At 40.7% G+C, this 27,795-nt stretch overlaps 1 protein-coding gene across 5 annotated transcripts; it reads right to left on the minus strand.

Moving 5' to 3' along the window:
• LOC6586365 (tensin) lies at nucleotides 1-27,535 on the minus strand. Of its 5 annotated transcripts, none has more exons than XM_002011945.4 (6): nucleotides 8,277-8,338; nucleotides 6,614-7,324; nucleotides 6,362-6,464; nucleotides 1,407-1,683; nucleotides 940-1,316; nucleotides 1-884 (listed from the first exon to the last, which is right to left on the minus strand). In XM_002011945.4, exons 2-6 carry the CDS (start codon nucleotides 7,096-7,098, stop codon nucleotides 681-683), a joined length of 1,446 nt encoding a protein of 481 aa, XP_002011981.1. In that variant the 5' UTR covers nucleotides 7,099-7,324; nucleotides 8,277-8,338; the 3' UTR covers nucleotides 1-680. The 5 variants fall into 5 exon arrangements, with proteins under 5 accessions (XP_002011981.1, XP_032589225.1, XP_015015784.1 ...); XM_032733334.2 differs by having other exon boundaries at nucleotides 6,614-7,314; nucleotides 8,277-8,332; XM_015160298.3 differs by lacking the exon at nucleotides 6,614-7,324 and adding an exon at nucleotides 27,004-27,535 and having other exon boundaries at nucleotides 3-884; nucleotides 8,277-8,332.
• Nucleotides 27,536-27,795: the final 260 nt, after the last annotated feature.

Below are 27,795 nucleotides of genomic sequence, written 5' to 3' on the forward strand. Positions count from 1 at the left end.
GCTTTTTATATATAAATTAAATAACTTTATTTATTTCAATTATATTAGGTTAGTGCTTTATATACAGAATTACGGTCGTTTTTGTTTGGTTGTATTTGTTGCAATTTGTTTATCTTAATTTAAAATATTCAATTTTTGCTTAGTATATTTTTTTATGCTTAACAATTGAAGCTGCAACAACATTTAACAAATCATTTTTAATACATATATATAAATTGTTAATTAATCATATATTCTTTTATCTTTGTGTTTTATTATTTTTCACGTTTTGCGCAATGGAAAATTGAATTGGAATTACAATTGCGTGGGAAGGAATAACACCAAATCAAACCAAGGTAAGCATTTGATTTATGATGGGAAAAGTTTAGATTAGTTAGGTTATAATTATAGTAGAACATAAAGCGCTTTCCGTATTAACATTTTTACTTTTTTTCCCTTGGCCAAAAAGATAGTCTCAAACTAAATTAGAATTATTTTCACCATTTATCAACTAGGCGTTTCATTTGCAGTTATATATAGTGTGGATGTATGTTTGTGTGCGCGGCTTTTAATAGAGTATCACATTTATTGTTATCGAAATACATATTTTACGCTCTATCAATAACTATGACTTGGAGATACTCTCTCCCTCCGTCTATGTCTCTGTCTCTGAGTGGGTCCTATTTGTATGCCTCTGGTTACTACTGCTCCGTTTCCAGATTCTTGGCACGCAGATACTTGAGCAGCATTTGCAGCGAGTCGTAGGTATCAAAGTCATCTAGATTGCGTCGCGAAGAGGACATATTTGTGGGCCTAGGCATGGCCAGGGGAACGGGCAGCAGCTCCGGCATAACTGAGTGATGGGTTATTAGAGCCTTTAAGCTAGAGAACTCCTTGCGAAAACCCTTTAATAATAATAGCTGCTAAGAAAAATGTTCGATTTGATGTGGCAAGTCTTACCTTAATCTTATATCCACGTGGCGAGCGCAGTATTATATAGTTGGCAACCTTGGGTCCGGGAGGTGAGGGTACGCGTAGGGTAAGCGCATAGCAGTCGGGCCTTGAACTGCTCTTTCGCACAAGGAATGCACCTGGACTCTTGTTCTGCAGCACCTCGACTGCGATGTCACGTGAGATACCGGCCTGATACCAACTTGCTGCTTTAAGCTCTGTGTCTGACTCCTCCTCCGCGTTATCTCGAGCTGTGTGCGTGTTGGCCAAGCTGCTGCTGCGCTGAGTAGCTGCTAAACTCGTTGCAGCAGCAGCAGCGGCAGCGGCTGTAGCTGAAGCATTATTGAATCGCAGGCGATTGGCGAAGATCTTGGGACTGGAATTGGCTGTGGGAAAAACATTACAGAACCGATACACGGGCACAGATCAGGGCAGAGCCTGTCTTTATATATCTCTATCTCTCTAGACTCTCTTACCGCTGCTGGTTTCGCGTAGATATCGCTTCTTCAGATTGAATTCACTGTTGTCATTGTTGAGACTCACATTGTCCAGCATGGGTATGGCTGTCAGAGATTGACGGCAGGAGTCGCCAAATTTACTGTCGATATACGAGTCCTCATTGATGTAACCATTTGAGTAGATGGGACCAGCGTGCTCACAGCTCAAGGCAGCTGCGCTGAGGGGCGTTACGTTTGCCACCAGTGGGCGTGACTCCTCATTGTGGCGCAACAGACCCATGGTCAAGCGCTTAACCTGTGAATAAAGTGGTTGAGAATGGCTTTAAAGAAGCTGTTCATACACGAGGAAACAAAATTAACTACAATTTAAACACCTTGTAAGCTGCGCAAAGAGGCGCGCGTGGGCGTACCCCAAGCAACCAAAACGAAAAGGAAAAAGGAAAAAAAGCGAGAAAGAAAGAATTTATTGCCAAAACCACAACTAGACAAAAAGCTTGGTAGAAAAACTTTTTTGCGCCAGCACTTAAACAGGAAGCGGATGCTTGGACTAGGAATTACTAGTCGGAGCAGAGTCGTTGCCAAAGAAAAAGGGCTGGGCCATAAAAGGCTGTCGCATAAATTGAAGGACAACTGCGAGAAGGAGGCGCGCTGCAGTCGCAGTTGCAGGATGCCTAAATGTAGCCAAGCAACGAATGCGGCGGATACGGAAGTGGCGTGCTAAGCGGAATTGTGCCGCAGGGCTACCAGCAGCAAGAAAAAAAAGTTACAGAAAAATACATAGAGAGAAAGGGAGACAGAGAAAGATACAGAGAGAACAACTGTGTGGGCATAAAGAAAACTGAGAACAGGCGGCGATAATTCAGATGCACTTGTGCGCGCATGTTGAGATCATGTTAGCAAACGCCTGTTTCTCTGGAGAGTAAATGGAACTTTGACTATGGCAAGCGATATGCAGGAAATGAATAAAAGAGTGGAAAGGCTGCATCGGACAGCAGCAGCAGAACACAGAACCTTACTCATATTGAGTTAACTTAAGTTTATTTTAGATCAGCATGACCTATGCCTAATATGGAATGTTTACCCGCAACCATGACATGAATTGCTAGTGGGAAATATCATAAGTCTTTATCAAAGTATTGCTGATATTTTTGTGTAGCCTTATCCTTATCATCTCAATGTACAATGTGCCATATTCAATGGAATCTGTTCGACATTTTCAGGCTATTTTGCTCTGATATATTCTAGAATGAGATTTCTTGTTAAATTTTTCTACTTGTTTGTAAGCGTATTTAAGTGTCGGTATTCTTCACTTATAATTTCTAATTTTTTTCTGTTTATTTTTTATATTTCTTTTTGGGGTCAGTGGCTTTGAAAATCTGTCTGGCTGTATAGAACGGCTGCGCCCGAAAGTAGACTACACTTTTGCGTTTGTTTGTGTGTGGAATAATTTAAGGCGACATTGACAATGAGACGGCGGTGGCGTTTGTGCAGTTTTCATTCGTCGGCTGCCTTGAACGGTTTTCTGACTACCTGCCTCGGTACCTGACGGCAATTGTTTGCTCATTGCTGCATAATTTAACAGGCGCGAACGTTGTATACTCTTAGGCTGCTTAAACAAACATTTTTTACATATTTCACAGCGCATCGCACACTGATTTAATTTGTACCAAGAATAATATAACACGATTTACACAGTACTAACACGAGGGGTGGTTACTGTAATATCATTTAATATATTTATAAGCGCTTACACAGAGCTTACAATATGTAAGTCTACAGAACTACGGGTCGTTAAGTACCAAATATAATATTTTATGATACATTAAGTTAAGCTATTGAACTATGCTCAGACTCTCTCGATCTTCTGATTTATTAGTTTATCATATACAAATAAGTTAGCTGATTTCATAGATTAGATAAACGCTGACGTTACCGAGACGTAGACGTTCCTGCTAGCATTTTGTTTTGCCCAATTACATTTAAAGCACGAATATGAGATGTTGTTGCTAAAAGTTGGACTTTGATTTGTTTTTCCCTCAAAATTTCCCATTTGCTGGCCATAAAGAAAATGTGCGCCAGACTAATTGGGATGTTGCTGGCTTAATGAACTGGCAGAGTCGGGACATTTGGCATCAGCTGTTGTCAATCACTCCTCCAGCCACTGAGCTGAGCTGTACCAAGAGGTGGCACGTGCAAGTTGCCGCAACCCAAAACATTTATGCAAATTTAATAAACTGTAACGAGATGAGGAAGAGAGGAGATGGAAAGAGAGAGAGAGAGAGGGAGAGTGTGAGTGAGAGAGGGCGAAGGAGTGTGGTACGCTTAAATCAGGCAACAGATTGAGGGGCTCTGCTGTGTGGCCTGTGATGGGCGGGTCCACAAAATATTATTTATTGCAAGAGTATGATATACAAGTGGGCGTGTCATGCACCGGCCACATGTGGCTCTACCGACTGTCGCTCACTGCCAGACAGCAAAATGGAGGCAGCTTCAAACGATATATTCGACTCTCAGCTGTGAGTGTGGAGCAGTGGCTGTTGCAGTTGCTAAACAAACATTTAGCGATAGCGAGTCAACAGCATCGATGCATCAGCTCTAGCAGAAGCAGAAGCAGCAGCAGAGGGAAATAAGGATCAGACGACAGGCAGCGCATCATTTCCGGCAAATACAGAGATAGATTCTGTGTGTCCTGCTATGCGGGTGAAGTGCATAATGTGCCATCGTCCATTTGTCTTTGCTGCCTTCACTCCGCGATTGGTTTGCCTGACTTGCCTGGCCGGGCTGCATGTGCAACTTGTCTGCTGCTTTATTTTGCTTATCTGAAATTGAATCAGGCAGTGAAGCAGACGAAGAGGACGCCAACTTTGCCATCGGGCACAATTAGGGCCGCTACAGGCACACTCACTGTGTCTCTGTGTATGTGTGAGTATATGTGGGTACGAGTGTGGGCTGCAAAAATTAATTTGCTTATCGCGCTGCAGCCGCTCCCTGCCACAAAATGATGTTATTGACAGCGCACCCAACACACGAAGGCAGGCATAATGTAAAAACTATGCCTAGGGCAGAGCGAGGGAGAAAGGAAAGAGCAATATAGCATAGGCAGTCGCCACGTGGCGTATGCGTGTTATGTTTATAACAGAAATTGATTTATTGACAAAACAACAGGCGTACGACCATCGACTAGGGTATACTCTGTAAGAGTAAGTCATAAAAGTGTTTGCATTTAAGCAGCTTAAATTGTTCTTCTATGTAGGTAAGTTAAAAGTTAAAATAAACAAATTTGAAGTGCAAAATTATGTGTTTATATACTTTAAATAGTTTAAGAAAATTCAAATAGTTGCGTGCTGCATTATATCAATTGATTATCTATAAATCTAACATTCCAATATACTCAATTTACAATTGTTGTAGAGCGTATAAGAAACGAATATGAGAAATGCCAAAGCAAAGTGCTGAACCCTTTTTTTTTCTTTTTTGTTTTACTCTAACATATGTGTTTTTCCCCGTCCTTTTGGTTGTATTGCTTTTTTTGGTTGATGTCTTTAACTCAACCGTTTTGCATTTGGTTTTTTTCGGGGAGCTATGCTAACAATATTTATGGCTTGCCATTAGGGCGAGCTGATTGGTTTTCGCTTTCGATTTGGGTGCGTTGCAGAATGACAATGCTTCTGTTTTTTTTTTTTTTTTTAACTTGTTGAAAGTGTGATATGGCCTTGGAATTGAGTTTGTGGCTCTTGAAAGTCGTGCTGTGCTGCACTTTTGCTCCATTTAAGGGCCATTAGCTCAAAACGTAATCATCATAATGCGCCTCCGTAGTAGTCAGGCCATAAATAAGACAAACACATTACGCATACGCCGCGTGCACACAGCACATGGGAGCAGACGATGTGGAGTCTTTTCTAAGAGTCTCTCTCATATGAATAAACTCGCACGTACTTATCGCATAGACTATGCTCGACTGCGCACAGCTGCCTCACTATAGCCAGGGCGATATGTGTGTGTTGCCTGTCCTATGGTATGAATATTTAAGGCGTCAAATTTATGAAAACAACGTGCCTCAACTTGACTCAAAGTCGAACTTGATGGCGAAGTCGGCAGCCAACTAAACCAAACTTCTGTAATGCAAAGTTTTTTGGCTTCCTATATTCTCGAGTCGGGCAACGTGACGAAAAAAACATGAAATGACAAAACATTTGATAAACATTGCCCATGTGGATCAGATCAAAGCTCTACCCACTCTTTCTCACACATGTCCTCCGATGATGGCTAAGGACTGCGCATTGTTCAAGCAGACAATCACAATGCTTATCTTATATCAGAGAAAAGGTGGAGACAGCTGGGAGAATGGCCAAAGATCTCTGCTTGGCAATACATTTCGAAATGCTTCAAAAGTTGCCTCAAATTTTCTTTTTTTTCTTGCCCAGAAAATTTGTGACAAGTTACACTAAGAGGCAAAGAGCAGCCTTGCCGAGAAGGTTTAGCTGCGCTTAGAGCAAACTTTTCATGTCTTCTCTATTTTTCCCTTCTTTTTATTTCTGCCAATAATTCATAGAAAGCGTCAAATGCAGCAGAATAAACAGTGAACAAAAAAGTCTAGGCAGAATTCATAAATTTTCAAAATATTTGCGCAAAGAAATTGTGCATGAAAAAAATCCAATAAATGGCCGCAGTTGCCGAAGTTGAAGGCACCCTTATCAAAGTCAAAACACAAACATATCAAATATGCTATGATTAAGGGCGGGCAAAGGAGGCTTGGTTAGTGGGTGACAGGAATGGTAAGCAGGGTGAGGTTAAAGTACTTTTATAATAAAAGCTTAGGACGAGATGCTAAACCAAGGAATCACATTACGATGACAAAATACCCTTCAAGAGAACAGATTTAGAATATATAGAAAGCTGAATATACGTATGGGACAGTTGAGAGTAACTGGGGTGTAACCCTTTATATTGGGTTTCTAATGGGTTTTACGTACCAGTGGCGGTTTGTCCGTTAGCCGTTTGCAACTGTTGAGCTCGGTGGGTGAGTTATCCTCATCTGAGCTAGGAGTATGCGCCCCCTTTTCGTTATCATTACAGCTGTTAAATACATGCATACTTTATCAAGAGGTAGATTCATCAAAGAGTGTGTGTGTATTGGAGGTGTGATATGCTTAAAGTAGCTTTGCGTTGTGATGAGATGATTAAGCTTTTGGGTAGGGATTGGGCTCGCTGACTATTCTACTCACTTAAGATTTGCCTGGCTGAACAGCTGCAATGGTCGCCGTCTGCCCAGGCTGGCAGGCGATGTGGGCGTGGCATTGCTTAATGTGGATCGGCCACGCGAGGCGCTCAGATAGTGGTACGAAGTGCGAGTCGTGTGGTGCACCGGTGGCGGCTGCGTCTGTTGCTGCCGACTGTTGCAGGACGATGAACGAAATCGAGCGCCAGTTATAACTGCGGCCAAATTGGCGGCAATGCGGTTGTCAAAGCGGTTAAAATAAGAGCCGCCATTCGAATTCGATATCGAATGCGAGTGGGTGTTATTGTGATTGTCAGCGGTGGGCGATGAATTGTTGCTGCTGCTGGCGCTGCCATTGCTGTTGCTGTTGCCGCTGGCAATTGTTGCCGCTGTGCCTGCTACTGATGTGGCTGTAGCTGTAGCTGTAGCTGTTGGTCGTGCTGCTATGGGCAGACAGCTCTTCTCATAATCCAAATTATTGTTGGTTATCATTGTGCGTTGTCGCTTTTGGGCATTAACTTTTGCAGTGTTTTTGAATTATGTGCGCGCATATAAAAACGCTGCGGGCGGCTTTTGTCGCACTGCGTGTGATTCGCGCCGGCAGAAGCCCCGAGCCACACGCACCAGGATGGGGAAGGGGCGGAGGATGCACAGTGTGGAGCAGTTGCGGCTGTTATTAAATTCTCTACTAGCCACAGGGGTCGCGCGCTACTTCAGCCTAACAGCAGGCGAGAAGGACGTGCAGAACGGGGCAGGACGAGTGCCAAAGCAACGACGTAGATTTAAACACAGAATTAATTCAAGCGGAAATTGGCAACAAAAGCAAAAAAAAAAAAAAATAAAATAATAATAATAATAAATAAATAAAGAAAAAAAAGGCATGAAAAAGCAAAGCAAAATCGAAAGCGTGAAGTATAAACAAAATGTGAAAATGGGGAGAGCCAGACGAGATAGAAAGCGAGAATGAAAACGCATATGAAAAATATGTTGGTTTGGGGCAAACCGCAAAAATGCACATAAATACGGGCGGCAAGAGAATGGAATGGGCAGGGGGATTAAGGATCCACAGGGGTTGTTTAGAGGGGTTCCAATTGGTCAGGGGTCGCAACGAAATGACGTCAGCAAATGTAAAGCGCATAAATAGCAGGATTTTTGCGTGATTTGAATGATGACGATGATGGTGATGATTATGATCGTTGATGTTCATTTGTTTGTTGTTGTTAATATGATTTTTTGATAGGTTGTTTGAAGCGAGACAGTATTTATAGTACGTATATTTGTTTGTTGGCCAATTTCATAGTTGAAAATGTTTACCAATTAGTTGCCAATTTTTTAATTCCGTTTGTAGATTTTTGTTTGAGCCAATTTCGGTTGAATTTGATTGTATTGCAGTCCGAAAATATTCATGTAATTACAAAGTGAAAGAGGGAGAAAGCGTTTAGTGTTGTTTATATTGCAATATATATATATCTTTTTTTTGTTGTTTTTATTGGTTTTTATTTATTTCAAATTTTTGCTTGCTGTAATTCGATTCCTATTGAAATCGTATCAATTACGCCAAAAAGCATTTTAGCCCTTTGACCATTTTTTTTCGCGCTGTACTCTTTTATGGGCGATTCGGCTAATGAAAGTGAAATGCAAATGTTTTCGCGTGTGTATATTATACTCACGTTGGCTCGCAGGCAACCAAACTTTTCATTGAACGGTCAGTGGTCCACGCTTGGAGCTGCAATACAACAGATAGAAAGACATAAAAAATAGAGATGCATTAAAATTGAATTAAAAATGGCTTTAAAGCGTAGCTGGAGATATGTGAGTGTGCATGTGTGTGTGTGTCTGTGGCAATCATTAGGCACCTATAATCAACACTTCATTAGGTGACTAATCAAGCGTACGCCTGGGCAAGAAATAACAACCAGTTCAGCGCAAAGGCAATGCCGCAGATTAAAGGAGCATCAGCAGGAGCCACAGGCACCCAAGGCAGAAGCCATCAACAGTACAGGACGAGAAGCACACTGAAATCGGGTGCATTCGTGCGACGAAGTAAACAACAAGTTCTGGCAAAAGGACGCAAATAAAACGCACAGATTAAAGGATGCCCGGGTGAAATGTCTTCTTAATTACTTCGCAGTGAACACAACGGAAAAGGGACACAGCATGAGCGAGAGAGAGAGAGAGAGAGAAAGAGAGAGAGAGGGCAAACGGAGAGAAAGAGTGAGTATGCGTAGGACTGAAAATGAGAGGCAGGATTGACTGCAGCGTCGTAATTGAGAAATCGGTGGCCCGGACTTGAATTGGATTTGAGATTGGGCAGCCAACGTCTCAGCATGGACCACAGCTCCATGTTGGCAGCGCAGTTTAGCGGAAGTAATTTAATTAATTACAAATGAAACGGAAACACGACGCAGTTCAGCAATCTGACACAGACACATGTGTCTGTGTGTGTGTATGCATATAGCATGTCACACTGAAGCATATTTTGACTTTGGTAACGCACTTGATGGCTTAATGGCTGCTTAAGGGCTATGCGCAAAATATGGATGAAATGAAGGGCAGGCTAAATAGAGGTAGATAGAATAAGAGTAAGAGTAGAGCTGCTATGCCGCAATTAAAATTTTTGCGCGCGAGCACCGCAAACTAATAGGACAGTGTGTAAGCGCATATACACTCACACATTCACATTTATTCGCACACACGGATACACGCAGACAAACGCATTAAGCACAGCTCATTTGCATTGCGGTTTTAATTGCCAGTCAACCCCTGAAGCGGACTAAAGCTTTCCCTCTCCCAGTCTCTGCTCTTGCCACAGTGCACAGAGCGCTCTGGCTACGGCTTACAAGGATAATGAAAACAATTTAACGACTCTCTCGACGATACGGTGGGTCAAAGCAGAAAACAAATGTTTTGGCCGCTGCATGTTGAGCGCTTTAACAAATAGAAACCTTTTCCATTCGCTCCATTTCCCCTTAATTTTCTTTCTTTATTTGGCGTCCAGTTTTGCGTGTCTGCGCACAATATTCGCAGATATATATATATATATATATATATATATATATATATATATATATATATATATAGATGTACATATTTTTGACACTTTAATGAAAATATTTTGCGTAGCATTTCGAACAGAGCAGGAAACGTTGATGAATATGCCGCATCCTTTCGCTAGCCTCATATTATTTTAACAAACTGGATTTGCCAGGACAGCGGTAGCAGGGGCAGTTGGCAGCATTTTTAAGCTCCTGTGATGGGCAGTAATTAAATGCTTGACATGCCTTTGGATATGAGTCGCTGGCTGAAGTGGATTAGCAGCCGAGCAGCAACGAGCCGAAGAGCGGATTTCAGTTGGGTTTGGGTTAAATTAACGCTGATGTTGGCATTATAATTATGGCATGTAGTTAAGTCGATTCTTTGCTAAGCGCTGTACGTGACAGGTTGATAAGTGAAAAAGAGGACTGAGAAAGGGGAAGGGAGAGAGTGAAAGAGAGAGAGTGAGAGAGGGAGAGAGAGAGAGAAAGAGATGGAGAGAGAGGGAGAAGGGGTGGTCAAAAGATAAATAAATAAAGATGTTAATATTATTTAACTGGATGCAGTAATGCTGAAAGCTTCACGCACGATAAACACTTTTCAAAAGATGGGAACTTTTTTCCAGATCTATGCCCGCTAAATGACAGATATCATTGTTACCGGTTTTTGTATACATTTCTTATAAATTTAACAATTAATTCCTGCCTTAGCATAATAAGGCTTAAGCTACCATAAAGAAGAGCTCATTAAATAATAAACATGCTCATTTGGCTAAGTGAATGAACGAGACCAAACAACATTTGCGTAATAAAATCAACAATCTCAAAAACAAAAACACATATAAAGCAAACAAAGTGATCATCTTCAGTTGCTGTTTCGACCGTTGTTTCTGATACAGTAAACAAATGCAGAGCAACGCAGAGGCTGCGACAGAGTGAGAGTGAGAGAGTGAGAGTTATAGGAGGGCGACACTGAGGTGGGCTAGTTCTTTCTGCCATCTGAATTAAAACAAATCAACGTCATATGAGCATTTTCAAGTGATTGTTGCGACTGCGTTTGAAACTTGCGCTGGAAACAACATAAACAAGCAATTTAACAGCCACTCACACATACACTCAGAGACTCACACTCACTGACAGCTGCTTGAACATGCAGCAGGCAGTTGCCAAACATACGAAGCGTTCAAGCGCATAAAGCCAGCGCCATAAAAAGAGCAGAGAACAGCGGCAGGAGGAGCAACAAAAACGTTTTATGTATGCCAAAGCAAACTGAGTGCGAGTGTGTGGATGAGTATGTGAACAGCTGAGCACCAGCTATACCGCAGATTTCGCACACATGCTTTAAAATATGCCGCAACTTTTAGTTAATGAAATTTTAATCAAGCCAAACCGAGTCCAAAACCCGTTTCACACACAGTTTGCCGCTGGATTCCTTTTAAGCATCAGCTGGGCAAAAATTATAGCCCTTTTTTCACTATGCCTACGTATGCATCTGCGTCTCAATCATTGGCGGGCGTTAAAATAGCCAGCAGCTTCATTAGCAGCTGCCGACAACGCGGCGTATGCGTAATAATTTATTTACAATGCATTTAATTTATGCCAAGCATTAATCATAAGCCAAAGACAAGGGGCTCTCGTCACGTAGCGAGCAACGCTAACAAGACGTGAATCTAAAAGAGAGAAGGAGTATGAAAGACAGACGGAGGGAGAGAGTGACAGAGTAAGACAAATGCATTTATTAACAATTTCTGTCATAAGTAAAATTTAAAAACAATGAGCAATAGGGAAAGTTGGTGGCTGTGGCTGCAGAGGGTGGGCGTGGCAGTTATAGACATGAGTGCATGTTGATGATGCCAGCAATTCCATAAATTACGAGGAAAGAGCTAGGCATGGGCTGCAAAGAGAAGAAGAGACAAACAGACTGAGAGTGAAGCAGCGAGGGTATTTGAGGCACATAAATCGCTACCGCCCGAAATTAGGCAACAAATTTACATGCAAAACGAGCTCGACACGCAGCTAAATCACCATCAACAACAACTACAGCCACAACAACAATGTCAGCAAGGTGCCTCCAAAAAGACAAACATTATAAAAAGAAGAAGAAGAAGTGGCATGGAAAAGTAAAGGCTCGAATATATTAAGAAGCCGCCAGCACTTTCGGCGACATTCCCCAAAAAAAGCTAAAGGAACAGCTTCAGTTTTAAGTATTAGTCACTTGGCAGATACCCTGCAATACATGTAGACAGCGGCTCAAACTACAGAGCTTCATTACTAAAGTAACTCTTATACATTTTTTCTTTCTGTTTCTGTACCGTGTATGCACATCTCGTATTTCATTAGGCTGGACAGAAAAAATATACGGCTCATTTATAAAAATCACATCTTAATAAAATAGGTGTTATATACTTTCTGTTTCTATACACTATATGCAAATCTCTTATTTCATTAGGCTCTTCAGCAATAATATACCCCTTCTACTCAATTTCAAATACAGGGTACTTAAAAAAAAAACACTTTTCCTTTTACAAGCGCATTTTCGACTGCGCCTTCTTCTCAGTTATTTAACATATTTTTCTCTTTGTTGCTGCTGTTGAAGTTAAGCCTTTGGGCCGCAATCCTTGTTCGGTCGCTGGTTGCTGGGTCGTACCATGGTCTGGAATGAATAATGCCCACTACTCACGCCAAATAATTATTTTCGCTTAGTGGCAAACAAAACTGCCAGCTGGCATGCGATTTTGTAGGCCATTTGACTAGCTACAGTTGATTTTATATTAGAGTTTCTGTTCTTATCGTGGAAGCCAAGTGATGGCCGTAGGTAGGGCTGGCTAAGTTCTCACACCCGCCAGCTTTTCAGTTCATTATGTGAAGTTTTTGGCTGCAGGGCAAACGGCAATAGCCCAAAATGCCACCACGTCGAAGGCAAAAGACTGAGGGTGATTTTTTATTTTTTTGCCTCTTCTTTTACAGTCATTTTCCACCCTCACAGAAAAAAGGTGTCGAGCAAAATTACGAAAAATTGCGAGCTATTGTTTTAAATGTTTTAAATATGCGCATTTGTTATATCGCCCTGCTAGCATGAAGCAAAAGCCAACAAATTTTAAACAAAGAAATTTTAATTAGTTTCTTTTTGCTTCACTTACGTTTTTCCATTAAGCAAACGATTGCTACGTTAGGTGCTTGTCAATAATAAACCAAACAATTATTATACCCTGAACCCATTCAAAATGGGAAATCAGGGTATAATGGTTTTGTGAAAAGTATGTAACAGGCAGAAGGAATCATCGCAGACCCGATAAAATATATATATTCTTGATCAGGGCAACGAGCTGAATCGTTATAGCCCTGTCCGTCTGTTTGTCCGTCCGTATGAGCAATAGGATCTCAGGAGATATAAGAGCTAGAGAGCTGAAATTTGGCATGCATACTCGTATATACCATAGCCAGTAAAAGTTTATCTTATTTTTTCGATAAGTCATCCGATATTTTTTTATCGAGAATAATCGAAAATTGACTTTTTTTTTAACCTAATTTGAACACTTTTAATTTAAATTGTATTGTTTAAATGGCTTAGTTATCAGCCTAACCATCAGTTTGGGTATCTTTTATTTTTATGTTTGTTTATATATACACTGCGCGTCATCAGGTTAGCGCCCCCCTTTACACTCAACCTCAAAGCTAAATAAAATCTAAACCAGCAGAGCTCCATCTTTGAAATTTTTTTACATTATACTCCATTTATTTCTCTTTAAAATACAAAAAGAATGGCTACTGTAACAATAAGGATTATTTTTTAATAATTTTTTTTGTAAAATGTACAAAAAACTTGTAACAAAAATTTGGTCATCAGATTAGCGCCCCCTGCGCTAAATTCAATTTATTTAAGTTAATTACCAAAAATAACACCTGTATTTTAAGCTATTGTTATTTTTAAGTAATATTAGTAGTGCGTAGTGCCGTTTTTTGTTTGAAATTACTTAAAAAATTCGATTAGGAATGGAATTATAAAGTTGTTCAATATTATTCAAGGATATGGTTGATTAAGCGTGTTCAGTACCTTCGATTAACTCTGTCATTGTACTATAATGCTTTCCGGACTCATATACTTTCCTGACCAACCATCCCCAGACGTTTCCAATGATATTAAGGTCGAGTGAGTATGGTGGCCACTCCATGAGATCAATTTTTTGGCCCTGAATCCAGGACTTCAGGGATCGGGCGGTCTGAATTGGGGCATTATCATGCTGGAAAATCTAATGCCGGTTTTCAGACAGGTTATAGAAATGCGGAACAGCAGTTTTAAATACGATATTATGGTCCTATGCGTTCATGCGCGATGTCAAAAATTGAAGCTTGCAAGTGCTGTAGTAAGATATTGATACCTACACAAATGCCACACCACCCCCCCGCCGCAGCGGCTTGGAAACCGTTCCAAATAATGTTCTTCTATGAGTAGGTCATGGATATAATAATTATATCCATCAGTTCCTTCCAAATTCAATTTTTCTCATCAGAAAAGACAACATGCTGCCATTGGGTAGACCACGTCATATTCGCCCGGCCAAAATTAATGCGTATTTCTTTTCTCAGCATATCGACTGGTGTCTTTTTTTTTACATTCTGTTTCTTTAAGTAATTAACTTTCTTAATTGCTCTTTAGACCGTTGATAAGCTCGTCCTAACACTGATTTTAACCCTAATCTTGGTGGTCGATTCGTGGGAATTCGAAGCTTCTCGAACTAATGCTCTTCTATTTCCTTCTGAAATCACTTGATTATTGCCGCTTATATAGTTTTTTCCATAGTTTTCCCTATTTGTAAGAAAATTGCCACTTAGTTTTCTGTTTTTTTCCTGATTTTTCAGCAATTTTATGGTTGCATAGTTTAGATTCAAAGTATGCCTCAATCTTTGATTTTCAACCAAAGATAAAACTGTTTCTTTACCCATACTATAAATATATTGAATACTTTGAGCTTCACAAAAAATTTGGTGAGTGTAATTGCCAAAATAAGCAAGATAATTACAATTGCATTTGGGGGCGCTAATCTGATGACGCAAAATAAGTGCACACATTTTTTGCGAAAATAGAGAAGGATAGAAAATAAAACATAACGGGTATTCACTCGCGCTTTTTTTTGGTATGAGAGACATCTCATATCATGATAATGAAATAAAAAAAAAAACCAAGAAGTTGTGTGCAATAGGCAAAGAGAAAAACGTAAAAGAAAATGAGTGTAAGGGGGGGCGCTAACCTGATGACGCGAAGTGTATATACACTGTTAACTTTAAACTATATATTTATATATGTATATGTATATAGGATATATTTTTTTAAAACAATTATAAACATCTTTATTAATAGCTTTTCCATTATTACAAGCTATTGACATCCGGTGATTGTAACGCAATTAGGTTAATATTAATGCTGAGTTAGTTTGTGTACTTTAACATGTATGTATATACATACATACGGGTAATAAAGCTCGTCAACAATTGTTCCTCAATTTATGTAAATAATTAATGTTAATTTATCAAAAATCTCTCGCATATCAGCTTTACACTTTGCTCAATTCGCATAAAGCAAATGTCATTAAATGCACACGCATGAATCTTTGATGCACTTGAATGCAAAAATCAATTATACGTAAAATCCAACAGCAGCAGAAGCAGCATCAGCAACAACTACAACAGTTACAATTTTAATAAAAAATATTTATCTTTTGAATTTTTATACTTATTTATTATTGTATTTTTGCAAGCCAACGCATTTCATCTGAAAGCACATTTTATTAATGCATCGCGGCATTAAAATTAATAATTATTTTAAGCCAGAAAAATAATGTAATCATTCAAGATACTGTAAAATGGAGCAGAAAGGGTTTGATTATACATATATATATATACATATATCTGTAAATATATTATATGTATTATATTAAGTTATTCTTAAAAAAAATATTAAATATTCATATTAAAATATTCAGATTCTTCTCACTACACACTACACTACACTCAGCAAAAATAAAATAATAATCTGAATATTTTAATATGAATCGAGAGAAAACTTTTGCTCGATTTTCTCTTATTAGAATATGAGGACTTTTTGAAATCATTTGACTGTAGTAGTATCCTAGAATAATGTGTAATGCGTGGCCTCTTGTGTTAAAACTTAATTGCTAGAACTTAGTTGAATGCGTCTTGAAAATTGAAATACTTAATAATTAATTATTTTTAAGCTTAAATTTGATGTTTTATTTTATTATTATTATATAAATGTACATAAACATATATGTAAATATGCGATAGTATTTCTCAAAACGCTTTAAGTTGAAGCTTGCCGGTTTATATTGTAGAACCGTAGTTCATATGATTAGTGTAGTCGGAACTGTGATATCAAAGTCTTTTATGAAAATAGTTCTTGGCCAGCGACGTGTGTGCAATTTCCGTTGCGGAAAGTCGTGCTAGCAGTGGTTGGACAAAGGAAACAGTCCAACAACTGTGCCGGGGTCATTCATCCTGCAAAGTGGCGACACGCCAAAGCGTTCTCCTGCCCAAATGACTAATGGCTCAGGGAAGACTGGCAGAGAGCTAGAGAGGGGAGTGTACTACTGCTACCCAAAAAGTGCTGCAGGGGAATAGCCTACCGACAATATGCAAAATTCGCAATTTGCCACGCCAGACGGTGGAGTGCGCCGACGACGACAACAGCACAGGACGACATCCTAGAGGCAGTTGTTTGCTAGCTGCTGCTGTTGGTTTCTGCCAGATAGCTCTGTCTCTCTCTATCACTGTCCTCCTCTCTCTAGCCCCTTATTCAACGTTTGACTATTTTTATGACCGAATTGCGTTTTATTGCTCAGCTGCTCGATTTGTAGTTGGCCGAATGTGGGACAAGCCGCATTGCTGTGGGCCCACGCTGCGTATGAGCAACGGGTCTAACTCTAACGTGGACTCTTCTTACTTGTCAGCTCGTTGGCTTCAATTGCTCGACATTCAAAATTAGTTGACATTTTCTGTTGCCCATTTTCAATTTTATTCCTATTTTCTGTTCGTTCATCCCTTATCGATTTTGGGGGATTCTTTTGGCGCATAGCAAATCGGTTCCTTAAGTTGGCCAGGCATCTACTTATTCGTGCATTCGATTTATGTGCCAAGGTGGCGAGGTGTGAGGCTTTGGCAAAACGCTTCAATTGATTTTGAACATTTATTGCTTCGGGCAATGCCAGTCGGCTTGGGAGACACGGTTACTGGAGCCAGACACTAGACCCAAATGCTGTCTGTCACTAGCAATGCACACTCCTCTCGCTTTCCCAAGCTCTGTCGTCCCCATTGAAAAGGTAGTCGCAATATTTTGTTGCTGTCGTTGCATATAAAATAGTTTTACTTTGTGCCCCATCGTTCAGTACCTGACAGTCCAAGAAATGTATAGAAATTCCTTACTTCTCTATTGTGGATCTGGTCAGCTATACACTTTTGCTCCATGTGTTTGTCTTTTGAATTTTTTTTTTTTTTTTTGGCGTGGACAATTTTATAGTACAATAAAATTGCACAAGTTTTAATCAATAGCTTGCATGTTTCGTAAACAGATGATCTCAGCTTTATTTTGTTATTATTAAAAGCTGAAGCTTTGAGCTTATATATATTTGCTCAAGCTGCTCAAGCTCGTACCTTAAGCTGGTCTTTACCTGTTTGAAATAGAGAAATGCTAATTAGACAAACAGCTTACAACAAAAACATGAAGAAAATGAATTGTGGTCTCAAAAGTCGAAGTGCTTTGAAAAAGTTATTAAAGTTTCAAAAATTTGACTATAAATAAGTTTTCAAGTCAACATTTAGCTTAAAACACAATGATACAATTGCTTATGATAGGTGAGGAAGTACAGAAGGCTCAACACACGTCAGAAGTTTTGATGCGGCTCAGCATGTTTGCTTTAAAGTCTTCACATGATTCTGCATTTGCACCAACAATTCACAACGGCTGGTTAACAAAGTTCTGCTTTCGTTATGCTCCTGCTGCCGAGCCTTACGCACCCGCCCTGATGCCGCCCACAACAATTCACATGTAGGTCAAACTTACCGAAGCAAAACCGTTGCATACCCGCGGGCTGTCAATTTATTTCTCGCGCTTGGCACATTTTCCTCACTGTTTTCTTTCTGTTAGTGTGTGTGTATGCATCTGTTTCTTCTCCCGTTTTCTTTTGTTTATGTTGATTCTCTGGTCGCTTCTCACGCGTAGCTCCAGTCACCGCATGGCACCAGCGAACGTTCCACCGTCCTTGAAATTTATGCGCTCGACGCAGGCGAGCAAGTTGTATCTCTGCGGGCGCATGGCATGTAAAGCTCTCATTATGATGCTCAACACACACACACACTGAACACACTCATTCGAGCAGATAAATGGCCATGCAAAACTAGAGCCACTTACGCCTCGTCCTGGCATTGGGCCAATGGGAAAGGCATTGTTATTCTGTTTCTTTTTTCTGTGTCTTTTTAGCCAAGTAAATTAGGTTCAGTGATAGCACAGCCACAGATCGGACCCTCTAGATAGTCAAGGGCAAGAACAAAGCCTTGCAAATCTCTCATCAGCGCTTGAAATACTATTTCGTGTATGTGTTGCTGTTGTTGTCGCTTGTCCATTTGCTTTACTATACAACTTTATCGATTTTGTCATAATCATCTTTTGGCTTGTTCGCGCGTATCTCCCGGCATGTCAATCAGCTTAAAATGGCTCCCGTCCAAGCCTGCCATTAAAAGCCGCCGTCGCAGCTGCTAAACGTTGCGTATACGTCGTGTCTGCAGTTTCTGTTGCTGCTCTCTCAAATATATTTTAACTCATAACTGGAATCGTCAATTTAATGACAGCTGCCACTGCGCTGCGTACCTCCTACGGAGTCATAAATTTTCATGATTTTCCAATGCAGTATACTCGAAGGGGCGGGGGCGTGGCGTAGGGAAAGTGCGTGGAATACGAATCGATTTTTATGCGAATTTAATAGCCCTGCAGTTGCAATGCAGAAAATTATTATAGCTAACGTGTCACAGGCTGCTGGGTATGTGTTTCTTTAGACTTTGGACCATTAAAAGTAAATTTAATAAAAAAATGGCAAGCTTTTGGAAAGTCAAAAAAAAAAAAAAAAAAAAAAAAGAATCTAAAAAGGAGACGCTAACATATTGACAAGCCACCATCAATCACGCTTGGCAGGCGCTTGTATGCGGGGGGCAACCACGAAAATTTATCAACAGGACCTGCACACAGAGCACGACAGGTAACAGGCAGCAGCAGGAGCAACAGCAGAGGTAATATAATCCAATTACTCAACAATGGCAAACAAGCAGTGCGTGGGCGTGGCAGCATGCGGAACGCTAATGGACACCATCAAGCCAGCAACAAAAGAAAACAGAGAGAGGGAAACAGTAGCTGCTGACTAAAAGGATATCACATGTCTAACGTTAAAGTTAAATAACCAAAGGCAATCAGCAGGCATCAATAGATACATGTTAAAGCCTCAGGCGTTTACTCTGGCAAGTATTTGCCTGTGCCTCTGCCTCTGCTTCTGTCGCTGTCTATGCTTTTTGTTATACCTAACTGGCATTTGATCATTAACTGGTAGTGGGTGCAAATCCTGTCAGCACCCAAATTGAAATTCATGCGCATTCGATGAATTTTTTGTGTGGTTTGCTCCCATTGTTATCCTGCATCTATATGTATGTATGTGTGCGCTTGTGGTCGCCTGCAGGACTTTTTTTTTGACGAAATTATCATTTTGTTGCCTCAATAAAATGACAAAGCAAACTAATATCGTACAGTCCTTCGCATAAGCTGGCTTAGGCCTGAAATTGAAAATGCTCACCCTTCACAATTTCCCCCTATGGGGGTTGTTTCTAAGCACTATGGGGGTTTGTTATGCTGATTGGATGTGCCCAACAGCCATGTCGTTGATGAGTTGAACTTCAATGTCTCTTACAGAAAAAACTTAAGGACTTTCTGCTACACAAAAGTATCCAGCTACACTTGGTAGAGGAACCCTTTTCTGTATATGATCCATCCATCAAATAACAATTATGTCGCTTCTGATCAAATATTTGTCATTGACACTCAAAAATCGTTTATGCAAATATGCCGTAGGACAGGACTGGAAAGATTTCATTAGGACGCTCAAAACGGACACACTTTATCTAAGGAATGACTCACTCTACGTACACAAACACGGGGAGAAACTAATTTCAATATCAAAACCACTTGAGGATACACTGCATTAATATTCACTTTTCGGCTGGTTGACTTGAATGTGCGGGGCGTGGCGTTTGTTGATAGAGCTACTGCAAAAAGAGGCGACAAATTGAGCAGCCGCAAAGTCCAGCAGCCCAGAACAAATTCCGCACACACACGTACATTTCAACTTCCACATACACATACACGCATACAGACAAGGGCCAAAGGGTCAATTTGCTGCGCATCAAAAGGCCAAGCGTTTGAGCTTAAAATAGTTGAAACCCCATGCACAGGCGACAAGTTTATTAACTTGTGTTTAGTGTTGTGCAGTGAGCATATTTATAAACGCATTAAGTATGCTTCACTTGAGCAAATATTTTAAACGGACTTTGTTTTGCTCTTACTTATTTACTTTTTTTTTTTTTGCTAACGTGTTAAGTGCTGTCTGGCACTTGGCTGAGCTTTAAGTATTTCATTTGCTAGTCAGTTAAGATATGAGAGGCGTAAGAGATGGGAAAGGTCTTGCTTCATACTGTTGTTGGTAATATATTCCAGAAGTATTCGTATAAGCGTATGGTGGATTTATCAGCAAATTTATTAGCAAATAAAGTCATTGTGCACTACTGTTAAACTCCCGCTTCATTAGGATAATTTCTTATTGTCTTGCTAATTTCGTACACATAAAAACGTATCTGGGTTCTTCGCAGTGTAACTGGTGAAAAATTAAAAAAAAAAAATGCACATGGGCAAAGAGCAAAATTATGGCAGAAAAACTTCAGAAGACACGATACCTTTGGACCTTGTCCGTTGTGTGTAAGGTGAGTGTGTGATAGCGGTGTGTTGACACCAATTGGCCGACACATTGTTGAGTAGAATGGGGCTGTGTGGGCTGGCGGCTGTTAGATTCGTCAGGAACCACTGATAACTGTCAAGCAACAACTTCTCAGTTGAGTTAAGTTAGAAAGGGGGCGTGCACTTCAACATGATTCCTGAGTGTAATTGTCAATTGCACAAAGCAGGTTGGCAACACTTTTTGGTCCGCATTAGCTTATTTAAGCTGAACTGAAGCGCTTAAACGGCATTTAAGCAGCTTTATGACTGCAACGATTTGTAAAAGTTCAGCTTGAACTCCCAAGTTATTTATGCAAATGACTTGCAGTGGTTGAGCGAGGGAGAACTTAAACTTCTTTCATGTTTTCTAATTAAGTTGGTAATTTAAAAGTGTCGAGCGTGTTGGTAAAGCAACTTTCAGCCAGATTTGCTTCAATGCAACTGCTGCTGTGGCAGCTTGTGGCTTACAATTTGGCAGGGCAAAGTTTTCATTTGTTGCAACAGCAGCAGCAGACACCCGCAACAAACACTGGGGAAAACGGGAAAGTGGAAAAAATATAAAATGAAAAGAAAAAGCGGAAATGTTAACAACTACTTTGACATTTGCTCTGCGTCCATTCGCCATCCGCATTTCCATTTCCATTTGCAGTTACATTTGTATTTGAGTTTGTGTTTTGCTTAAGCCAAGTGGAAATTGCATAAGTGCCCAGCACGACGAACGATAAAATGCCAAGCCAACTAAATGAAACGGCACTTATATAAAAAACCATGACCTGCAGGTGTGCGTATATAGGTTGTCTGTGTGTGTCGAAATCAAACTTGGACCTTAAATTAATATCCTTGCATTAGAGACTATTATGAGAAATTTCACACTGCAGCCAAAAAGCTGTGGTTGAGCTTAAGGGTCAACTGTCGTAGAAAAGCAATGCACACGCATACACACACACACTCCCACACACGCATGCACACAACAAGTACAAATGCAACAAGAACTGTGTGTCAGTTGAGCCAAAAGCTTGGCCTCCGTAACGAGGCGTAGAGAATAACAAAAACACAACGAGCGACGAGAGTGTAAAATATGGCTTAAGAAAATTTCATTTTCATAATAAAGACTGATAGATGCTCTACTGATAAGGGGTATTTCGGGGGAAGTGTTTGAAAATAATTCCACTTTAAAGGGAAAGTTACTGATGACTAATTTTATAGACAAGATATTAGGCACAATGTACACAATAAAAGACATTGCCAACAACCCAGTCAAGAGTACTTAAAAGGCGATAAAAATCTTTAGCATATTTTGCAGCGCATGCCTCTTGCATGTGAGAGCACAGAGACCACAACAACAATGTGACTTAAATTTGTTGTTACATTCGTTATTTTCTTCCGGAAGAGAAGGAGCATACGAGAGAAAGATGTAGAACACCCTACATAGTTGGCAACTCAACTGCATTCAAAGTGCATAAGTCAGTTCGTGAGGCAATGCGAGAAACACAAAAAGCTCAAATAGTCCAAAAAGTTGTTTTGTTAGTCCAATGGGCTTTTGGTTTGAGAGGATTAGGCGCTATAAGCCCCAAAACCCTGTGAGGAGTGAAGTTGACTTTTTGGCAGTTGCTCACCAGAAATAAAAGGCAATTTATTTGCTTCTATGCATAACTTTCAAGTAACGCAAAAACACTTTAAAGAGTGGAAATAAAAAAAAACGCTTTGAGCGACTTTAGTAGTAGATGAACCCCCGAGCTTGCACTCGACGTTGGTTTGATTTGCCTCTGTCCATTCTCTCACCTCTTGCCCTCTTCGGTTACCTTCTTGCATTTTATCTATATCTCTCCCAATCTTCTCTTCTCCCTTCGCAAGTCGGTTCCATTCCTGCATTTTATCTATATTGTCTCTGGCCTCTGCCTTTATTGTCTCTATTCGGACTTATATTTTCTCTGCTCTGACTTTCTCTTTTTCTATCTTTCTCTCCATCAGTCTATCTCTCGTCCTTAATAGCCTTGAGGTATGCATTAATTACTGCGACCATAAAAAGCGTCTCGACCAGCCCGGCTAGGGCGGCGTGCGAACTGCATAGGATCAGCGCAAGTTCCTTAGACCTTTTACTTTGTATAACATTTTGCATTTTACGGCTGAAGAGACTATTGTATTCTCGCACATTGCTGCTGCCCAGTTCTGCTTGCTACAGTACCCTTTGCTTCTCTTTCATTGTTTTTCATTGTAATCAACAAAATTTAGCTGCTCCGCATATATCTCTCAAAGGCTTGGTTGTTTGGTTTGCTTTTTGGTTCTCAATCAAGAAATGTAAAAGTTTTATACTGTGTAAATGAAAATATGAATAAAATGCCTAAAATACTCAACTCTCCGATTTTTGTAGTGTCTGCTGCTTTTAGTGCTACACTCATTTTTTACCCAGTCTTACTTAGTTTTCCCTCCTATCACGTAAATTCTTAAAGCAACAATTTAAGAGAGTAAAATTGTTGCTTTAAGAATTTACCTGCTACCAATTGACAGACTCATGTTGAAAGCTCATTTGTTTTATGTCAGCGCCTAGGCAGACATACGCGTACTGCCAGCCGCATGCAACACCGACAGCCCCATGTTACCTCCTGTTATCCGTGGCCTCCTGCCAACGCTCGATTTACGCTCTCCCCTGCTCTAGTTATTTGACACGCTTTTCAAGCTAAATACAAAAAAGGCTAGACCACTTCTTGCTGTTGCCGCATTCATTACATTGTTTGCTGTTGCTGCTGCTGTTGCCTTTGCTGCCTTCTCGCGCCTCTTTATCAGTGGCCACACACAGACACACACACGCACAACATAATTGCGCAACTGCCAAAGAAAAAGTCGTTGCGTACTTTTTGGATACTTTATTTTTATTTCTGACATAACACAAAAATATTCAAAGTGTCTCGCCATATCAACTTTATTATGCGCGCCAAAAAGTTGCAAAATTAAGAGACAACTCCCCTAATAACAGCCGCATCCCCTCTTCAGCAACCACGCGCCCTGCTGCACCTGCCGCCTCTTTTGCTGCGGTCGCTATTGCAAGCGCCGCTCAACAAGGGTTTATATCCAGAAGCAGAAGCTACTGTGTATTTGTGTGAGTTCACCTTGCTTATCTCGTTTTGTTTTGTTGCTTTCTCTTTTGGCATTGTGCAAAAGCAGCCGAAAAAAAACTTGTTTTTGTCATCTCGTTTTGTTCTGTTTGGTTTGCTTGCAGCACGATTTTGTGTGCCTGTTTCTGCCAGTATTCGTATGTGTGTTAGAGTGTGTGTGTGTATGCTCATGGGCTGCTGTGTGTGACTGCCCGTGCCTATGTGTGCGTTTGCGCTTGTCTGTTTACAGTGCGTGCTGAGCAGTTTGTCGTCGTCTTTTGCTGCGCGCCTGGTGCGAATTATTTTATGTGTGTGGGTGTAACGTACACATATACAGCCCGAATACAGCTATGTGTGTGCGTGTGTGTGTCAGTGTATGTAAGTGCGTGTGGGTAGCTGCTGAGTATTTGAGTTAGCAGCATGTTGCCTAACTATGTTGCCAGCGCAGCTTTTGATATCGGTGTTGCAGATGCTTATATGAAAGAGGGACAGACAGAGAGTTGGCACTTTTAAGCTGCTTAGCAGCGCAGGCTGAGTTTTCATTTTCATTAAAATGCCAGAGGTGAATCCGCAAAGTAAATCCTTTTTGGCTGCCAGCAATTCAGTTCTTGTTGCCACTTGAGCAGTTGAGTGTACTCGGCGAGCAAACAGAGATCAAATCTTATCGGCAATCATTTGATGCGCACTTGAGTGTTGCCTCGGCAACAACAACAAGAGCTTGAATGACAGCAAACATAATGAGCTGTAGTCCTATCAGGTGGGCAGCCGTCTTATCAAACGGTATATTCAGCAAGGGGACTCCGACTCCATCTCCAGCTCGGGTGACATCGTCATGGAAATTCTTCATTAACTCAACTTGGGCGCTTGAGCAAGAGCAAAGAAGTTTATGTTATTAAAGAGGAGGTGCAGGTGGCCGAGTGTGTGAGCGGAGTAGCAGCTGTTGTTGTTGCTGTATATGTTTCACTTGACGACTGCGAGATAACGGTAAATGAATATGCAGCAATTTGCACGCCCACATAATGAGCGAAGGCGGGGCATAGAATAATAACAACAACACCGAGCGACGACTAACAAAAGTCGATAAACATAAAGCCAGGCGGAAGGCGAGTAGCGGCAGGGCGCAGATAAGTATGCTACACTTGCCAGCGGCTCAATTCAGTGTGTATGTGTTAGTGAGTTACTGCTTGCATATGCGTGTGCTTGTGCTGCAAAAGTAAATTAAAACGATTTTAATTACGGTTGCCAAGACGATGAATGAAAATGTCAACGCTGAGGTAGTCGTTCTAGCAAATCTTTTTAAAGGCGACGCAGCAGGTGGGCGGGTTGAAGCAAAAGCAAATGAAAGAAGAGCGAAAAATAAGGCAACATTTAAAAGCAATTCTCTGTTGCTCAGCAGCACAAATTGTGTAAATCGTTGCATGTGTGAGCGTGAGTAAGTAACCTCTGCTTAAAGGCTTCATTCGAGATTTTCATTTCGATGCACCTACAAATTTTTGCTGCTGCTGTTTTTGCCGTTGCTGCTGCTGGCTACTCAAAGCAAAGTCATGGCCAAGAGCATAAAAAGCTTCGTAAAAAATGTTAAACGTATCGTAGCAATGCAAACAGCCGCCATTTTTATGAATAGTTTTTGTTTTGATTGTTTATTTTTTTTTTCACCTCACCATTTTTCCCTGTCGCTTTTTTTATACCTTATTAACGGTTTCTATGGCAAAGTTTATTCGAGTAGGTGGCGTGAAATTTTTGCTTTTCAAAAGCTAAAAAGCTGAAAGACACATACAAAAAATGAGAAAAACAGAAACTGTCGCGAGGTGATTAACTCGACACCGTTTGTGGAAGGGTTGGCCAAGAGAAGAAGGAAGCTGTACTGCAGGGGTAATTGAAAGCCATAGCTTTTCCATGCAGCTGACGAGCAACACCTGTCTCCAATGTCTGGCCCCCGCGATTCTTCGCTGCCCACTTCTTAGCTGAGGCTGCGGCTGCCAAAAAACCACGCTGACATTTCCCTTTGCTCAACCACTGACGTTTCCCCTTGACGACAGCTATACACCTGGGTTGGCAAGGAAGCCTCCTTAACGACCCCCCAGGCGTGCGGTTAACTTCTGTCTACAACATCAGTACAAATGAATGATATCTTCTTCTGCAAAGAACAGATCTTTTAGGCCGAGGAGACTCCAAGGCAAAATAGTTGACAAGGCAATCGATTTTCCACTGATGCGATTTCGATGTGAACTGATTCTCTCTGGAAATATCTTATTATTAACACAGACCTTGAAGTGTACAGTTCAGTTCATTTAATCATGTAGAATTATGCATTAGTGAACTAAGTGCTGCAGCTGGCACTTCCTGCCTCCGTTCGGTTGTCAGCTTTCGCCACAATGCCAGCTGCATATAAAAGGAGGCACAAATACTTAACTCGATGACGAACTGTAACAGTTGACTCAAAACATGTTGACAGCTTAACAACGGAAGTCCCCAAAGTAGCTGATGTAAACTTTAAGCAACAAATGGAACAGTTTTGCCGAGTTTTCCTTCGCGCACAAACTGCAAACTTTGTGATGCATTTCGATGCGTTTTAATATGCGGCAAGCGCAGCGCTAAATGTCAACCAAAGTGTCAGCCAAGGTGACGACAAACCAGTTGACAGGGGCCACCGGAGGCGACGTGTAAGGTGAAGGGAGTGGGAAGAGGAACAAGGAAATGTTGCAACTGCAGCTGAGTTGGGCATGTTTGCATAATGAGATGTTGCATAAACACAGGCTTTTAATGATTCCTTTACGATGGGTATGAAGCAATGTCAAGGTCAGTGAACTGTTTCTGTGGGTAATGAATGAAAATTAAAGTAACCTAAAATTAAGTTACTGTTCGGATTTATTAATAAAAGTAAATAATAAATATGAAGAGGATAATAGAGCAGCTTAAAGCTTGTAATACCTTTAATGCATACCTTGATGGTGACCTTAGAAAAACTATGTTTCTTAGCAAAGAGTCGAATTAGAAAAATTATTTTGAGCCATTTAAAAAAAAAAATATGAAAATGGTATATATAAATAATATATATTTTGGGTAACACTGATTATTGCTCAGCAAACTCTTTGTCCAAATGGCGTACTTGGTATGGTTTTATAGAAACTACTAACGACACAAGAGCCACATAGGATTCTTTGCGAAAATCCCTAATTAGGCTCTGATCGCAAGGGTTTAAACTAAGTACAAATCGTTGGCGTAAATTTACCTGTAATAAACTTCAGATTTTTCGCTCTTCTCTCACTGTATTATTTTGTGGCCAATTCGTTGGCTTCACTTGCAGGCGTTGAGCGTTATCAGGCCACAAAACGCACACGTTTTGTTTTGATCTCTTGGCTATCCGGCCAAAGTTTGAGCATAAAATTCAATTACGATTGCGATTGCGATTGCGATTGCTATTTGGAAATGCGAATAGCGAATAGCGAATAAATTTCAACACTTGGCGCGCCAAATTTTTACGAGCGGCATTTGATTTGGCAACATTTCTTATCGCTTTTATCAGTCGCTGGTTGGCTGACCATAAAATTAGCGCACAGACACATTAAAAGCGAAGTGGTTGTGGTCGTGGTGTGTCCTTTGAGACAATTTGCCAGCCGACAAAGAAAATCGTATTTTCTTGTTAAAATGGCCGTTGCTTTATGACACTTTGTCGCGCCAAAGATACGCACGTAGCTGAAGACACTTTTAAGCAAATGCCGTGTACTTTGGCCGAACCAACCGTTCTAGCTGAAAACGCGCAAGGAACTGTCTGCAGGAGCTCTACTGTGGTGGCATTTTGGAACTCTAAGGCGAAACTTGGTGCTTGCAAACTTGGCATCCACCAGAGCGCATGCGCTGGACGAAACAGCCTTCCAGGCTGGTTGTTGTTTACTTGGCTGTGCAACTGGTGGTTGCCTACCAACAGGCAGCAGGGACGGACCTACTTGTGTCTTGCTGCGTTGCTGCCTGTTCTGTCCTGTTCCCATGGGCAGCCATATGTGACGGTTTTGACTTTGGCTTT

This window comes from Drosophila mojavensis, unplaced genomic scaffold, assembly GCF_018153725.1.
Source record: "Drosophila mojavensis isolate 15081-1352.22 unplaced genomic scaffold, ASM1815372v1 contig_74, whole genome shotgun sequence".
NCBI lineage: Eukaryota > Metazoa > Arthropoda > Insecta > Diptera > Drosophilidae > Drosophila > Drosophila mojavensis.

Bases quoted from the DNA above. Each gene is read 5' to 3' on its own strand.
- LOC6586365 (XM_002011945.4), bottom strand. From the start codon at position 7,098: ATGATAACCAACAATAATTTGGATTATGAGAAGAGCTGTCTGCCCATA. The intron at 6,465-6,613 runs GTGAGTAGAATA...TGTATTTAACAG, and splicing joins TTCAGCCAGGCAAATCTTAA to CTGTAATGATAACGAAAAGG. The intron at 1,317-1,406 runs GTAAGAGAGTCT...TTTTTCCCACAG, and splicing joins TCTACGCGAAACCAGCAGCG to CCAATTCCAGTCCCAAGATC.